At 35.6% G+C, this 18222-nt stretch overlaps 1 protein-coding gene across 1 annotated transcript in view; it reads right to left on the bottom strand.

The window, feature by feature from the left end:
• Positions 1-18222, bottom strand: part of LOC141506445 (AF4/FMR2 family member 4-like) — a 48342-nt gene that overhangs the window by 5735 nt on the left and 24385 nt on the right. The window contains 8 exon segments of the mRNA XM_074213246.1: positions 439-482; positions 4482-4575; positions 5540-5611; positions 5888-6024; positions 6145-6208; positions 7356-7450; positions 13884-14118; positions 17550-17641. Of these exon segments, the coding sequence (XP_074069347.1) occupies positions 439-482; positions 4482-4575; positions 5540-5611; positions 5888-6024; positions 6145-6208; positions 7356-7450; positions 13884-14118; positions 17550-17641 (833 nt within the window).

The following is an 18222-nucleotide window of genomic DNA, read 5'->3' as shown; positions in this document are numbered from 1 at the left end:
TCAAGGTCAAATATTCTAAAAATTCCAATCTCAAAGAAGACTAAATATATCTGCTAATTTAGCTGAGAATATCCGAAATGTTTAGGATGGCAACTTTTTGTACTCAATTCATAAAATTTTCAAATGCCAACATGTGGAACTGCTGCCTTCTGAATGATAAGAAAATATGGTGGCAGCTAAAGAGTGCAATTGATAGAGCACCAGCCCTGGAATCAGGAGCACCTCAGTTCAATCTGACCTCATACACTTAATAAATTATCTAGCTATGGGACCTTGGGCAAGTCATAAACCCATTGCCTTGCAAAACCAAAAAAAAAAAGTAAGGCACATGTAAACTGTCCTTATTGCCAACTTTGACCTATATTTAAGTATTCAACAAACACTAAAGTGCTAATAGGAAATCATCTATTTTCACAAGGTAAGAAAAATATTACATACCTTCCCATGCCAGGTGATGGAGCTTGAGAATTATTATAGGAATTCTAGAGACAAGACACACATAAAACCAACACAAAACAAAACAAATTTGCTTGTCAATTAAATCAACAAATAATGAATGTCTACTACATATAACCTCTGTAATCTCCAACACAAGCATAAAACACAGTTTTTGCCCTCAAAAGACTTTATGGGGAAGGCAGAGCCAAGATGATGGAGAAAAGGCCTGAGTTCTTCTCCAAACCCTTCCAAATATCTTTGAATGATGACACTAAACAAATCCTAGAGCAGAACCCACAAAAAAGACTGAGTGAAACAATTTTCTAACCCAAGATAACTCACAACCCAGCAAACCAGAATAAGGCATAGGGAATGGCAGTTGCTCCAGAGCTCTCAGTCTACAGACAGCTAAGGGGGTCTAACAGAAGGAGATTACAGGAGTCTCTGCCAGCACTGAGGTAAGTCTTTGTAGTTATGCCCAGATCACAGTCCGGGGCAAAGTGCTTGTGATCATTCACAGAACAGAGGACAGATCAGGAGACTAAAAACTTCTTAGATCATACTCGGAAGAACTGAAAACTTACAAGTCCCTAGAAGTATCTGAAAATAGCTACACAAAATCCCAGTAGCTTGGGACAGTGTACCCTCCATGCTGGAGGCAAAGCCCTACTTTAATAAAGTTAAAAGTCAAGCAATAAACTGGGAAAATGAGCAAACGAGAAAAAAGTTCCAATCACAGAAAGTTATTTTGGTGACCAGTAAGAACAAAACACAAACTCAAAAGAAGATAAGAATGTCTATGCTCTTATACCCAAAGACACCAAGAAAAATATGAATTGGTCTCAGGTCATGGAAGAGCTCAAAAAGGGTTATGAAAAACATGTAAGAGAGGTAGAGGCAAAATTGGAAGAGAAATGAGAATGAGGAACAAAAATCATGAAAAAAATGGGTCAACCGCTTGGAAAAGGAGATTAAAATACTGAAGAAAATAAAACCTTAATAACCAGACTATGATAAAAGAAGAACAAAAACTCAATGAGGAGAAGAATGCCTTTAAAAGCAGAAGTGGCCAAATGGAAAATGAGGCACAAAAATTCACTGAAAAAAATCTTTAACAAGTAAAATTGGGCAAATGGAAAAGAAGGTATAAAAGCTTGTGTAAGAAAATAATTCCTTAAAAATTAGAACTTAAGGGCAGCTAGGTAGCGCAGTGAATAGAGCACTGACCCTGGAGTCAGGAGGAACTGAGTTCAAATCCAGCCACAGATATTTAATAATTGCCTAGCTGTGGGACTGTGAGCAAATCACTTCAACCCCATTGCCTTGCAAAAATGGGGGAAAAAATTAGAATTGAGCAAATGGAAGCTAATGACTTTATGAGAAATCAAGTGAAATATCTCATTGGAAAAACAACTGAGCTGGAAAATAGATCCAGGAGAGTTTACTTTAAAATTATTGGACTAGCTGAAAGTCATGAAAAAGACACCTTCTTTCAAGAAATTATCAAGGAAAACTGCTCTGATATTCTAGAATCAGAAAAAAATAGAAATTGATACTGAGAGCATCCTGAAAGAGAGATCCCAAAGTAAAAACTCCCAGAAATTATAACCAAATTCCAGAGCTCTCAGGTCAAGGAGAAAATACTGCAAACAGTCAAAAAAAAAAAAAGAAGCAATTCAAGTGTCATGGAGCTATAGTTGGGATAACACAAGATTTAATAACTTCTTCATTAAAGGCTCAGAGGGCTTAGAATGATATTTTGGAGGGCAAAGGAGCTAGGATCATAACTAAGAATCATCTACTCAGCAAAACTGAGTATAATCTTTCACAGGGAAAAATGGATATTCAATGAAATAGGGAATTTTCAAGCATTCTTGATGAAAAGGCCAGAGCTGAATAGGAAAAAAAATAAATACACACACACACACAGATAGACAGAGGACACCGGTATGAGTTGAATACGAAGGAATATTGCCAAAAAATAAAATTAGGGCAGCTAGGTGGCACAGTCAGGAATACCTGAGTTCAAATCCGACACTTAATAATTACCTAGCCTTGGGCAAGCCACTTAACTCCATTGCCTTGCAAAAATCTAAAAGAAAAATTAAATGCATTTGGAGAAAAGGAAAGGAATAGGTAGAACAGGGCAAATTATCTCACATAAAAGAGGCAAGAAAAAGCTTTTACAGTGAAGGGAAGAGGCAGAAGGTGAGGGGCAGTGAGTAAACCTTATTCTCATTGAAAGTGGCTCAAAGAGGGAATAACATACACACTCTAATGGGGTATGGAAATCTGTCTAATTTTACAGGAAAATAGGAGGGAAAGGGATAAGAGAAGAGCCTGCAGATTGGGGGGAGGGGTAAGCAGAAACAAAACACTTTTGAGGAGGGGCAAGGAGAAAGAATAGAATAAACAAGGAGGACGAAAGGATAGAGGGAAATACAGTTAGCAATTGTGAAAAAAATTTTGAAGCAACGTTGCTCTGATAGAATCTCATTTCTCAAACATGAAGAGAATCAAGTCAATTTTTTAAAAAATAAATGCCATTCTTCAATTGACAAAAACTGGAAAGGTATGAATATTCCTTATCTAGAAGTTATCTAGAATCATATGAAAAAAGCTCTAATTCACTACTGATTGGAAAAATGCAAATTAAAACAATTCTGAGGTACTACTGCATATCTGTAAGGATATGGAAAATCACAAATGTTGGAGAGAATATGGGAAAATTAAAACATTGTTTTGTGTGGTTGTGAATTGATTCAATCATTCTGCAGAACAATTTGGAACCATGCTCAAAAGGTATATATCCTTTGATTTAGCAATACCACATTAGGGCTGTATCCCAAAAGAGAAAAAAACAAAAACAATAGGGAAAAGGACTTATGATGAGCAGGATCCTCTCAGAAAAGACTTAAATGAGCTGCTACAAAGTAAAATGTACAAGCAATATTGTAAGATGATCAGCTATGAATGACTTAGCTATTCTCAGCAATATAATGATCCAAGACAACTCTGAAGAATTTATGGTGAAAAATATTCTCCATCCCCAGAGAAATCATTGATGGTGCCTGATTATAGACAAATTGAAGTAAGTTTTTACTTTGTTTTTCATGAGAAGTTTTTTTAGGGGGAGATGTGTTTTCTTTCACAACATGAATATTATGGAAAAGTTTTGCATGACTACACATGTATAAGCTATATTGAATTACTTGCCTTCTCAATGAGGGAGGTGAGGAAGAAGAAAGGGAGAAGCTGAAACTCAAGAGTTCTAAAAATCTAACATTAAAAATTGATTTTACATAAACTGGAGGAAAATAAAACACTAAATAATTTTTTAAAAGAGCTTACAATCATTTTAGGGAGAAGACATACATGTACATAGCAAAGATGACAGAGACAAGAACTATAAAAGAACAAAAGAGGGAAATATTACTGGGAGCTGGGAGGGAGTAGAGTGGGTCTGAGAAATGGATTTATGGAAGAGCAATGCCTAGAAGGATTCAGAAAGGCAGAGGAGGACATCTGAGGCAAAGGGAATGATTTAAATAAAAGTAGAAGCAGGAATGTAAAGCTTGTTCATGGACAGTTCCCAGCCTTACTGGGGGAAAAAAAAAACCCTCAAAAAAGGTAGAGTGGGGATGGACTGTGGATGGTCCTGAATGCCAATAAAAGAAGTAGAATCAGAAAGAGAGATATGCAAGGAAGAGATGTTAAGAGACTATTCTAAGGTTTAATGAAAACGGATTAATGTATTGAGGTATTATTTGCACATAGCTAAATAAACTGCCAAACATAGTCTAAATGGAATTTCAAAAAGCACTCTACCAAAAACCATATTCTTGGAAACCTGACTTAAGTCCCAATAATCCCAAAAATGAATAGTCATCATAATCATTAGTCACCTCCCCTTCTTCCTCAATCCCCCAATTCTAATGCTCCTCCTCTTCTAATGCCATAAACAATATAAGAACATTTCTAGGGTCAACAGAAGGTTAGGCTCTTTTGCAAAATTAGGTTTGAGAACTAGAATTTTTAATTACCTTTAAATGTTCAGTTAATGTTTTTGTGTATTTCAAAGCATTCTCCTTCTTCAGTTTAAATAATCTCAGGTACAATAAGGACTGGCATCGAAGGCTTTAAAAAGAGGGGAGGGGGAGGAGAGAGAGAGAGAGAGAGAAAAGAAAGATTTGTTTACAATGCCAGCACAGAACAATTTTCTCCAATTTTATATAAAATAAATGGTCATCACTAAATTGACAATGATATTAGTTTTAAGTCATAGGTAAAATGATTCAACTACTAACACTACAGAATGAGACAAAATTATTATCAATAAATATCTACTAAGAGCCTCCTTTGTACCAGGTCTTGTGCTAAAGTGCTGGAGGATACAAAAAGAAGAAAAAGACAAAGCCTGTTCTCTTCAGGAGTTCACAATCTAATGGATCACTATCAGTAGTACTATCATCATCATCATCATCATCATCATCATCATCATCATCGTTGTTACTCCTTAAGTATTCCAGAGAACTAAATGAAAATTACACACAGTGAATTGTATATGGTCATCAGTATTCTCATGATCATTATTCTGGGAGTTATCAGAGTAAGTCCCTCATTCTAAGGCTGGTTCTTTCTATGAATTTCCACTCCCAAACATCCCAGAAGTATACTAGTATAGGTCCACTATGCTGCCCACACACTTTAGACATCAGATATATTTCCATTTTTATTCTCTTGTTAAAAATGGGGAAAGATGAAGCAAGGAAGAAAATGTGCACACTATTAGATCCCCAAGAAAAGACAGTGAGAGAGACGAGGTTAAAAACCTAGATTATGTTATACCCTCCTATACCCAAAGCAAGAAGAAGGATCTACCTGAGAGGGAGAAGATAATCTCCCTCCACAATACCCTGTAATTTAAAAGCAAGATAAAAATCTGTTTATTTTGTTCTTAACTTACTGTGCCTTACAACACAGTCTCTAAACTCATAGAATGACAAAGGAAAAAAACAAAAAACATCAGAAGTAGCATGGATTCAGGTTAGAAAGCATTCACAATCCAGTGCTAATGTGGTCTTTTTTCAAATCTACATACCAAAGAACTGCCAGTCTTTTATCTGCAGCTGTAGCATCTGGTGCCAAGTAATTCTTCAGTTTCATGGTGTACCTGCAACATTGAGTACACAGATCAATGACCATAAAATGTAAGCAAAACCGAGTACTTTATTTTATCGAATTACTTCTTTCCTCCCACCCTCCAACACATTAGACTCAAACAAATTGAAAGTAAAAAGGCCTAGGAAATCACTTAATTTAAAGTCATTTATCTCATTGCTCCACTACCAATCCAGGATTAAATTTTATTGTTAGCTGTATTCTTCACATCTAGGTCAGTGAATCAGCATTACTGACCTGGCTGATATAAACCTCTCCATGTACTCACTTAATTAGCTCCACAGTCTCTGAATACATAGGGAATGGAGATTTGGATTCCTGAGCATTTTTCTCCAAAGCATTCCCACATTCAATGAAGGATACCACAGCATCAAGGTAATAGACAGCTTTCTCAAACCTATCAGACTAAAGAGAAGGTAATCATTAGAGAAAATGAGAATTGTGGAGTCCTGCAAAGGCAGCTAAAATCAAAGTAAAAATTACCAGCCAATTCCAAAAAAGCTACACACATGAAGGCCAACATACCAATGCATCCGCATTGTGCTTTAGCTTTTTAGCTTCTTGTAAGTAATGGTCTGCTGAATAACTCCTACAACAGAATGAAAAATTCATTGTGATTCAATAATCAGTTTGTTCAACATTCAGTTTCATGAAATACAATATGTAAACCAAAGTCACTTTATTAAAAAGCATGCTGGTTGACGCAAGCAAAATGTTGACACAGTGGTTGATTATGGTTTCCTATTGCCTGAAAGATAAAATATAACTAAATTTGGCATTAAACCCTTTAAAATTATGGCTCTAGTCTCTCTCTTTTTTTAATTTAAGGCAATGAGGCTATGTGACTTGCCTAAGGTAACACAACTAGTGTCTGAAGCTGGATTTAAACTCAGGTATTCCTGACTCCAGGACTAGTGCGCTATCCACTGCAGCACTTAGCTGCCCTCAGTCTCCTTTTTTAAGCTGACTATATTCCCATCCTTTCATGCAATTAACCTTACCATTGGTCTACTTGCAAACTCAGCTTTCTATTTCCCACCTTCATATCTTTATTTAAGGTATTCCCTATGCTAGAATGCTTTACATTTACTTGTTAGAATTCCTAGTTCTTTCAAGGTTCATTCTCATGACCCACATGCTATGTAATAACTTTCTAATGCGATTCCTTCTTAGTGCTTTTTACTTTCTCAAATTATCTCGCATGTACTTCTCTGTTTATATGTTACATTTCTCCCAGTAAAGGCTTTGTTAAGATTAGGTATCATTTTTTGCTTTTTATATCCCAGCACCTAGCACAATAGCATGACCAGAGTAGCCACTGAATAAGTGCTTACTGGAGTCAGTCAAATAAAAATGCTGAAAATTTCAGAAAGCAAAGGAGACACCCAAGATAATACTCCCCTCTAAACTTTCAAATACAAAGTACTTGATAACCTAATTTGTGCCTGAGACTTAGCACAAATCTTAGAGAGAAAACTTTTTGAATACGACTATTATAAATATCAGACTAGAACTCTCTTCATGGCTAATCTCAGAAAAAGTCATTTGTTCTAGCTAGTATTCTATTATTAAAAGACATAAAACATGGGGTGCAAAGCCCTTTAAGTGGGCTTTGTACTGATGGATAAGTATTTATCTTGTTAAAAAGTTTGTGTGTGTGCCTTCTAATCATGACAAGACTTTCACATTTAAAATTCGTCACCAATTTAATTGCTTTACCAATCCCTTTGCTTTACCTGTCATCAAAAACAAGCTTTGCTCTTCGAGTTTTAGAGCCATCGGGAATTTGTGTAGTTGGAGGATAGTTTGAAGAACTACTTGGAACCTTTTCCTGAAAAAAAGGTAATAAGCACATTTAAACAATTAGCTAGAAGCTAAAGAATTAATAAGATATGTAAAACAATACAAAAATTGTTTTCTACTTCAGGATATGTAATAAATCAACTCTTTAGCCTTTTGCAATTCATTTCAATTGATTTCAATTTATAAACCACACTTTTCTAAGATTTAAGAACTTCTAAAAATGCTCAGAAAATTATTTTTCATTTTACATGAAAACAGTTCATTTTATTCAATCAATGTCAAATAATGAAAACATAAGGATGGATCTATTGCCAAAATCACATTGCTTCATACAATTACTAGTAAATTATATGCTAAATCAATAACTTAAAAAAGACCAATCTGTTAGGCATGGATTAGTAATAGTTCATTCTTTTTCATCCCTAAATTATTTGCCTATTTGAAAAACTCTACTCAAGATGCTAGAGGGCATAAATTTAGACATGTTTCCTACATTCATAGAATATATATACACACACACAATATAAATAAAACACCTAAGTGTTTTAGAGAATGACAAAACAAAGTACAGTATGATGTTCTGAGGGAGGGAGGTTGCTACTGACAGGGGAGAGTAGGGCAATAGAAAGAATAGACATGGGTTCAAATTCTGGCCACGTTATTATATGATTTTAGCGAAGTCATTTTCTTTATGGAATTCAATTTTCATGCAAAATGACCAGAGTGGGCCAGCATTTCTTCTAGTTACAACCTATGATTTTATAAAATGTTACTGAGTTTGGCTCTAAAGGAAAAGTGAGACTTCAAAAGGAAAAGGGGAAGAACATTTCATAATTAACAGTGTAGCCAGGTTTGGAGGCACGTTTGTAATTCTGCTGTTGGAAAGGCTCAGGCTAATGGATTGGTTGAATTGTAGAGTTCTGAGCTACAGTAGAGTTCAAGTTTAAGTCTAGGAATAGTGTGGTGAACTTCTGGCAGAAGAGGCAAAATGGCCCAGGTCAGAAAAATGGAGCTATTTAAAGTTTTGGGGGTTGGAACTGTAAGTGGTCACTGCACCTCCAGTCTGGGTAAGATAAGGAGATCCTGCCCCCAAAACAAAACAACAAAATAAAACCAAAAGCAGAAGGGAATAATACAAGAAATGTAATGCCACAGTGCACTAGGGAGGTCCATGTATTCCAGATGAGTTTTTTTAATTAAGTGGCAAGTTTAGTGGCAAGAGGAAACCACTAATGATATCTGAGCAAAAGAATGACTCGATACACATAAGACAGATCATTCTGGGTAAGGGTATGAGGAATGGATTAGAGGGAAAAGATTAGAACGTGGAAATATATGTTAAGATGATTTTTAACAATTCAGGGAGGAGATAAGATGAATCTATGTATTAGGATGGTGATGGTAACAATGGAGAAACAGGGGATTAAGTCAAGAAATATTATAGAACTAAAAGGATTGAAAAATGATCATGAGAGATGAAAGAGAGGGATGTGTGTCGGTGATAACAGGGTAAGTAGCAATATCACAGAAAGTAGCAAATAAGACAAAAGGTGTGATCATGAAAATGGTGAAGTTGAAGTCCCAATGGGACATCTGAGGTAGTTAGAGATGTGGGTCTGTAGCTGAGAAGAAAAGTTAGCATAAAAAAAAAATAAACCCTAAGATTTGGAAGTCATCTGTATTAGAATTGATACATAGAATTGGTATCACAAATATGCCTGCAACTTTCATCCCTTAAAAAACAAGACAACTGTGCTTTCCAGTTTTCCTTGTTCCAAGTAATTATTTTTGGGGGGAATGGGAACTAACTCATTCCATATTCTACAGTAAATTCAAAATGGCTATATAACATGAATATGATACTACAAAAAATTTATAAGAGAAGCAGATCATACACCTTTTACAGTTATGGGTAAGAGGGGAATTTTTTTGGTGGGGGGAATGGGAATTTTCGCAAGGCAATGTGGTTAAGCGACTTGCCCAAGGTCAAACACTTAAATAAGTATTAGGTGTCTGAGGCCACATTTGAACTCAGGTCCTCCTGACTCCAGGGCTAGTGCTCTATCCACTGCTCCATCTATCTGCCCCAGGAATTAAATTCTTAATTAAACAAGGGAGACAGCCAATTAAAAAACATGTCCAACAGATAATTCTAATTATTAAACTGAAAAGCTTAATATAAACAAAATTATTACATCTAACAGAAGATAAAGGAAGTAGTATACTAGAAGAAACAAATTTTTTAATCAATTATTGTACCCAAGAATTTTGCTACAAATTAGAAAAAAACACATTGAAACAACTCTAAGGTTTTACCCCTAGTAAATTGATCAAAGTGACAAGAGATCACTTAGTAAATCATATAAGGATTGTGAAAAGGGTCACAATGTATTGTCAGTGTAGTAGTGATTAGTATAACCATTCTGGAAAGCAATTTCAAATTATGATAAAAGTAGCTAAGATGTTCATATCCTCTAATCTAGTGATTTCATTGTTAGGCATATGTCCCCTAAGCCTGTCACTGATAAAAAAAAATTTCCTGTACACAAAATATTCACAACAGCACTTTTTTCAGATAACAAAGAATTAAAAATAAAACAGATGCCCACTGATTGAGGAATTGGTAAACAAACTGTAATTCATGAATATGTGAGAATAAACTGTGCCATAAGAAACAACAGCCATGTTGCAAACAGAAACATCCACCATAAAAAATAAAAACTGAAGTCTTTCAATTTTTACCCTACCCCCTGGTTCAAAGTGATACTCACTGTTTTCTTTCATGATTTCTTGAAATTTGATGTCTTGACTAATTTTTTGGTCATGGGTTTCAGATAGTCCAATGATTCACAAGTGTGTCTCTTTGATCTGTTTTTCTAAGTCAGTTGTTTTTGTTTTGAGATACCTAGTTTTTTTTGTTAGTCCTTTGGTATTATTTTAAGATTTCTATTATCTTAGGAAGTCATTAACTATTAATTGGTCATTCTGATTTTCATGTTTTCTGTTGCTGTTAATTCTCTTTTGTCAATTCTCTCCTGTATTGCTCTCATTTAGTTTTTGAAATAATTAATATTTTTTAACATTCACTTCATTTTTTATACAGAGAACTGAGTCATTTTTAAAACAAAAAGCCATTCCCCAATTTACAAATGGTCAAAGGATATGCAAAGGCTATTTACAGATGAGATCAAAGCAATCCATAGCCATATGAAAAAATGCTCTAAATCATTAATTATTAGAGAAATGCAAATCAAAGCTTCTCTGAGGTACCACCTCACACCTCTCAGATTGGCCAATAGGACCAGAAAGGATAATGATCATTGTTGGAAGGGTTGTGGGAAATCTGGAACACTATTACACTGTTGGTGGAGCTGTGAACTCATCCAACCCTTCTGGAGAGCTATTTGGAACTATGCCTAAAGGGCAACAAAAATGTGCATACCCTTTGACCCAGCAATACCACTACTGGGTCTATATCCTGAAGAGATGAGGAAAAAGGGTAAAAACATTACTTGTACAAAAATATTCATAGCAGCCCTGTTTGTGGTGGCAAAGAATTGGAAATCAAGTAAATGTCCTTCAATTGGGGAATGGCTTAGGAAACTGTGGTATATGTATGTCATGGAACACTACTGTTCTATTAGAAACCAAGAGGGATGGGATTTCAGGGAAGCCTGGAGGGATTTGCATGAACTGATGCTGAGTGAGATGAGCAGAACCAGAAAAACACTGCATACCCTAACAGCAACATGGGAGTGATGATCAACCCTGAAGGACTCGCTCACTCCATCAGTGTAACAATTGGGAACAATTTGGGGCTGTCTGCAAAGGAGAGTGCCATCTGTATACAGACAAGGAGCTGTGGCGTTTGAACAAAGTTCAAGGACTATTCCCTTTCATTTAGAAAAAAAACTGATATCTTATTGTCTGATCTTGTTACCTCTTAGACTTCTTGTCTCTTCTTTAAGGATATGATTTCTCTTTCATCACACCCAATTTGGATCAAGGTACAACATGGAAACAAAGTAAAGACTGACAGATTGCTTTCTGTGGGAGGGTGGGGGGAGGGAAGTAAGATGGGGGGAAATTGTAAAACTCAAAAAATATCTTTAATAAAAATAAATTAAAAAAAAAACACTTCATTTTTTCCAGTATTCTTAGTTGTTCTTGTGGACTAACTATATTTTCTTCATAGTAATTCTCTCCTGTGTGTGACCTGGGTATCACTATCACCATATTAACTTTTTAGTGTCAGATTCTGGTTAACTCATTTTTCCTGTCTTACTTCCTAAATTTGGACTTCACATTAAGGCTAGGCTTTTACCACTTCTGAAGTAAATGTTTAGACCATGCAAAGTCCTGTTTTGAATTCTCTTGAGTCCTGACACTTTTTCAAGATGAGTATTGTGTTCTTCAAGGATCTCAGGAACAGCTTTAGGATGCAAACTTTCAGTTAGCTCAAAACAGTCTGATTAGGGGGGATAAATCTGTTTTCTGACTTCCAGGTCTAAATTCCACAAGTTTCTGACCTAGATTGAGGTCTGACTAATCCAACTATGGATTTAACCCTCAGTGAATCTCTGCTAGAAAATACCTGAGCCAGAGTTCTAAATGACAGAAATGCAAACCTCTCCTCTGGTCTAAAGCTCCCTGAATTTGTTATTTTGCTGCAGGCTTCAGATTAGCCTGGGTGTTGGATTTAGGACCCTATTCATTATTCCAGTTAAAACAGTCACTGTCAAATTTGCTGTTGCTCAGTTTCAGAGAATCCAGTCTTGGATCACACCTACTGTTTTCCTAAGACTATCATCCTCCTCAGGATACACAAGGGATGAACCACAGCTTTGAAAGATAAGTGACAGAACTACAAGTATACACCTGTTACTGCTCCCTAAACAGGGTTCTGAACACTCTGTCCTGGATCTAGGACCACTTCCTGCCCTAGTACACCATGCTTGGCCAGCTCCATGCTGTTCTTTATTTGCTCAACTCTGTCCCCAGACCTCTGGTACCTAACTTCTGACACATTTATCTGCCAGCCTGGGCTTCAAATGAATAGTATATCAAAAGGAGCATTAAACACAGAACAGCTAATGACATCCTCTGATACTAATTTGTAGGAAATTGCTACTATCTAGTGGTCATAGATGCCTGAAGCCTTTCACCTCAAATTGCCAAGCAGACCACAGTCATGATGTAACTCCCTCCACATCCCCCTCCTCATTAATGTTCCATTCTCACCAGCTGCATCTATCACTAATCTTCTGTGCCTGTCTGCTCCTTGATTCTGATTATCTATTGAATATAGCTTAGTAATTACTTAGCTATTTCCTAATAGTGATCAATTACATTTTCTTTGTTGTTTTTCTGCCAGGCAAATGGGGTTAAGTGGCTTGCCCAAGGTCACACAGCTAGGTAATTATTAAGTGTCTGAAGGCGGATTTGAACTCAGGTACTCCTGACTCCAAGGCCAGTGCTCTATCCACCGCTCCATCTAGCCGCCTGAGACCAATTACATCTAACACAGCTAAACTTAGCATTCATAAATTCCTTAATTTTGCTGCCTTGCATGGAAATTATTCCTGTTTTCAAATCTTTGCTAACTTATGGAATCTTAATACCATAATATCCTAGGATGGTAGTTCAATCTTCTGTCTTTAAGGAGTTTCCTCAATTACCACAGTATTTGAAGAGAGATACATACAAAAGGTTAAAATTTTTACCTAATAAAATACAAACCTGAAAAACAACTTCTTTTTCAAATGTCCTGCTTACAAATTATATTGGGGGGGGAGCTTTGAATGGCATCACTTTACATTTTTGAAGGGTTTTGATATGAATCAGTGCTGGCTTAGTTAAAAGTTTCCTTGGCTCTAAAAAGCTGAATGACTAATTGGGTTCATTTCACATGTTACTTTATTATTTAACTTGAAATCCAACCCTCAAATCGTCTATCAAAAATTCACTCTAAATGAGTGGTATTATTTGAATTAAGAGCCAGTTTTGAGTTTTATAGTCAATTAGCATTTTCAACCAGGAGGGCTAATCTTAATTAACATGGGAGTTAATGATTTACTAGGCTGTTTTCAAAGTTTCTCTCATTTTAAATGTTTTAATACCTTTTGTTTTGATATCATTACTTCCCACCATCATTCCGATGATCTCCAACCTTCCCCCCCAAACACAAACACAGAGTTAAAATCAGAAGTCATAAAGTGAATCTGGCAAGAATACACAACATTTAGATTCTCAAGTGCTAAAACTCACTACTGAAATTTACTATCAAGATGATGGATTTTGTTACTGATGTCCAGGGTCTACAAAATATGTTCTTTTTAAAATAAATATTTTCTATAAGATTTTTAAAATATTGATTAGAAAAATCACATGGAAATCATAATTTAAAGCAACAAGCAAACAAATCTTCAACTAACTCTTTAGAAAGACCTCCAAATTCTTACCTTGGCTTCCTTGGAACCACTAAAAACTTTCCCCTCTGTCTTTTTCTGCTTGGAAGTGGAAGAACTATTTTTACCACTACTCTCCTTGTTGCTGCTATTAGTTGATTTTAGGGAAGACGATTGGCTGACTGTTCTCTTCCTGGATCCATGTTCAGTTTTTGAATCTTTTAGGGGAATAGGCCCAGCAGGAGAAGGCAATGGATCCTTGTCTTTCACAGTACTCTGTTTGGATGACCTGCCAAATCAAATAAATGCAATTTAGTTCTTCAAATGGAGAAAGGAATAAGCAGAACATAGAAGACTTGAGTATTTTTTTATCCCATTGTTTTCAAGGAAAATCATTCTTTTGCTTAGCATTTGATGATCAGGGTCTGATTTGAATGTGCATTAATGAATTCATAATTATACAAATTTATACAATTATACAAAATTATATGAATATTAATGACCAAGATTTGCTCCATGGAATTATCAAGTAAATGTTCCCTTCTTTTGTGTGGATATGGAGGACTATGTGTGTTGAATATTTAATATTGTCAGGCAATCAATGTGTAGGTTCATTCTGCTGACTTGTTTCCTTTCTTAAAGCTATGGTACAATGAGTTAGAAGAGTGATACATTCAGACATCAAAAGATACAAAACCAAAAGCTATTAATAAAAATAATTTTTTTAAAAAGGCATCTAATTTACGTAATTTTGCCTAATAACAGATGTTCATTGTTTATCAACATTTTTTCCCCCACTTAAAATTTAAGTTTTACTGATGTCTTTTGCTTTTGTATCTGTCATTTCTGAATATGTCCTACCCAATCCCAACCAAATTCCTTCTTGTAATAAAGGAAAACAGTTGAGCCAAAATAATTAAGAGTGCATCTGACAAAGAAGGCACTACTTTGCCCCTGCTTCTTTGCCATGAGTGGGGAAGATAATTATATGTTTTATTAACTCTTTTCCAGATCATTACTGGTTTTTTCCAATTACTGAACAGTTTGGCCTCCTTTTAAATAATCTTTTTGTTTTGACTATTGTCATACTTATACAAATCGTTCTGCTTATTATTAGTCTGTCTGAGTTGCTATGAATCTTCCTATGCTTCTCTGAATTCCTAATATCTGTAATTTCTTAATGTGCAAAATTTCTCTACATTCCTAGTACCAGAAGTAGCTAGGTGGCATATTGGATAGAGGGTTAGGCCTGGAATCAGAAGACCTGGGTTCAAATCTGAACTTAAGAGCTTAATTGCTGTGTGATTCTAAGCTGCACTTAACCAATGCCTGTGTTATTTTCCTCATCTGTAAAACAGCAATAGAAATAGCATTTATCTCTCAGGGAGATGTGAGGATAAAATGAGGTAATATTTGTAAAGTGCTTTGAAAACTTTAAAGCACTATATAAGTGCTAGCTATTGCAATTCAGCTCCATATGTTAATCCAAAGACCACAAATTCATTTCCCAATGAATGGGCACTCACTTTATTTCCAGTTTGTGGTATCATTCATTACATGTGCTCCTAATGAGTATTTTCATAAACACAATTGAACATTTTCATTTTTTATCTCCTAGGAGTAGTAATTGCCAGGTAGAAGGAATTCTAGGTTTGAGTGCATGAATTCCACATTTTTTTTTACATACGTATTTTCCAGAATGGTTGGATCAATGTCTATCTCCACGAATAATGTATTAAGTATGTTACTGATCTTTCAAAAACCCATCCCTCTACAGTTTTAGTTTTTTTGTCATCTTTGACAATTTTTAGAGTGAGGTGAAAACCAAGTTAATCTGCATTTCTCTTATTACTATTCATTTTAAGTATTTTTGCATATAGTTCCTGATAGTTTGCAATTCTTTTAGAAAATTTTCATATCTTGTAACCAAGGATTTATTGGCAAATGCAGCTTTACATATGTTGGATATAAACTTTTTTTGGAGCCAATTGGGATTAAGTGACTTGTTCAGGGTCACACATCTAATAAGTATCTAAGGATGGCTTTAAACTCAGGTTCTCTTGATTCCAGGGGTAGTAGATTATTAATATTTAATATGATCATTTTTTGCAAAGATTACCCCCATTTACAGTTTCTTCTATTTAGTCTGAAAAAAGTTTTTCTAATTTTATGTAATCAAAAAACTTATATGCTCTTTTCTTGATGATCTCAATCTCTTGATTAAGAATTTTCCCGGGGCGGCTAGGTGGCACAGTGGATAAAGCACCGGCCCTGGAGTCAGGAGTCCCTGGGTTCAAATCTGGTCTCAGTCACTTAATAATTACCTAGTTGCATGGCTGTGGGCAAGCCACTTAACCCCATTTGCCTTCCAAAAACCTAAAAAAAAAATTTCCCCCTACTCAGATCTGTGAAAGCTATCTTTCCCTTTCCATTTTTCTTAAAATATGTGGGTTTTTAAAAATATTCAGAATGTACATATATTTGGAACCAATTTCTTTACTTTCTAATTATGAGTTTATAATCCAGGAAGAGAAGAATGGCATATGGCTTTTGTTGCAGATTCTTACATAATGTCAATATATTTGTTGTCTATGAAGTAATTTTCCCACAACCCTGAAAAAAATAACATTTTTATCTTCATTTATTTTTTACTTATGTGAACAGTTCTAGCACTAAAAAATGTAAAATTGGAACTAAGACTAACAGGAACTAAAGATCTAGTTGCAAGTATAATACTGCCTTGGAAATACATATGGAGAAACATTGGGTATTTTCCTGTATTATAATACTTATTAACTACCTGAATCACATATCAGGAAGATTTTAATATCAACCATTGTATGTAATGACAGATATTCTATATCAATTACCATTTTTTCCCATGTATAAGACACACCTGAATTTGGGGGCTCAAATTTTGGGAAAAAATGCATTACATAAAGTTACTGTACTCAAGTTTTATTCATCATAAAATTCAAACTTCCATCCATTGGCTTGTGCTCATCTGTGTTTGATGACGAATCTGTCTTAGGAGAAGTTCTGGCAGGTCTCCTGCCTGGGCTCTGATCTGAAGTTGACCACAAGCACTCCCTTGGCAAGTCTGGTGCATGGATGCATGCGCAATTCATTCTGTTTTGTGAACCTGAAGCACCAATTGTGTCCTCCTTTGAAATCAGTCACTTCTTTTTCATCAGCATCTTCTTGTCTCATGCTGAACCATCTTTGTTGTCACAGGAATTCCAACTGCCCTTTGCTCTTCAATCCATTTCTTCCATTCCCTCTCTAACTCAAGCCATTTGGCTGACTTGACTCTCATGGCTTTCTTCTGCCATGGTGTTTTCAATAGGATTTCTTCTTCCTGGAGCCAGTCTCAGATTCTTTTCTTAGTTGGAGGAGGATCAAACAGACATTCAGCAACATGATTCCCATTCACTTTTGCAAACTGGATCACTTTTAACTTGAATTCAGCACTGTAAGAAAATCTTTTCTGAACCATTTCTGGGCAGAATGTGGTAAAATGTAACCTAATATATGAGTAACAAAGGTGAAACAATGAGCGCAAAGACAACAAGAGCGAAAAAGTGGGAAATGCAAGTAAAAAAATTTAAAACCACTCTATAAGACACTATCAGTTTTTAGACCCCAAATTTTTTGGAAAGAGGTGTGTCTTAAACAAGGCAGTATATAGTATAACAATGTTCAACATTCACTGAAACTCACTCTCTACTGTTGGATGTCTTATGGCCTGATGATGAATTCTTCTCCTCAACCTTAGGCTTTTTGCTCTCAGAAGTTCGGCTATCATCATCATTCTAGACGAAACAAGAATATAAAACGTTTTGCAATTAAACTCACACATGCTTCTCAACTTCAATTTTCTAGTATCCTCGAAGTGGTTTATATTTAGCAGATATCAGCAAACATTACAGAACAGACCCCCTCCCCAATCATGAGCTTGATTGAGTCTTCCAAGAATGATTCTCTAGTCTCTACTAAGCTGAGGCAGTTATGTGGCATAGTGAATAGAATGATACTAGTTGTGAGCCTGGGCAAATCACTTAACCTTATTTACCTCAGTTTCCTTTTCTGCACAATGAACTGGAGGAGAAAAAGCAAACCACTCTAATATCTGTGCCAAGAAAACTTCCAATGGGGTCATGAAAAGTTGGACATGACTGAAAATGACTTAATAAAATCTTTTAAGCTGCTGAAGGAGAGAAGTGATCATCCATTTCCACTTATATACACAAATTCAGGGCAGATAGCTGAAGGTTCTTCCTATGTTTCAAGTATATTACTGATGAGAAAGCAAAGTAGAAAGTTTAAGAGGTAGGTAGGAATATGGGTGTGTATGGGTGAATAAAACTTAAAATAGAAGAGAGTCTATTGAGTA

Source organism: Macrotis lagotis, chromosome 1 (genome assembly GCF_037893015.1).
Source record: "Macrotis lagotis isolate mMagLag1 chromosome 1, bilby.v1.9.chrom.fasta, whole genome shotgun sequence".
NCBI classification, from domain to species: domain Eukaryota; kingdom Metazoa; phylum Chordata; class Mammalia; order Peramelemorphia; family Peramelidae; genus Macrotis; species Macrotis lagotis.
Note: the sequence above shows the minus strand (reverse complement) of the source record. Positions and strands in the feature narration are given on the sequence as shown.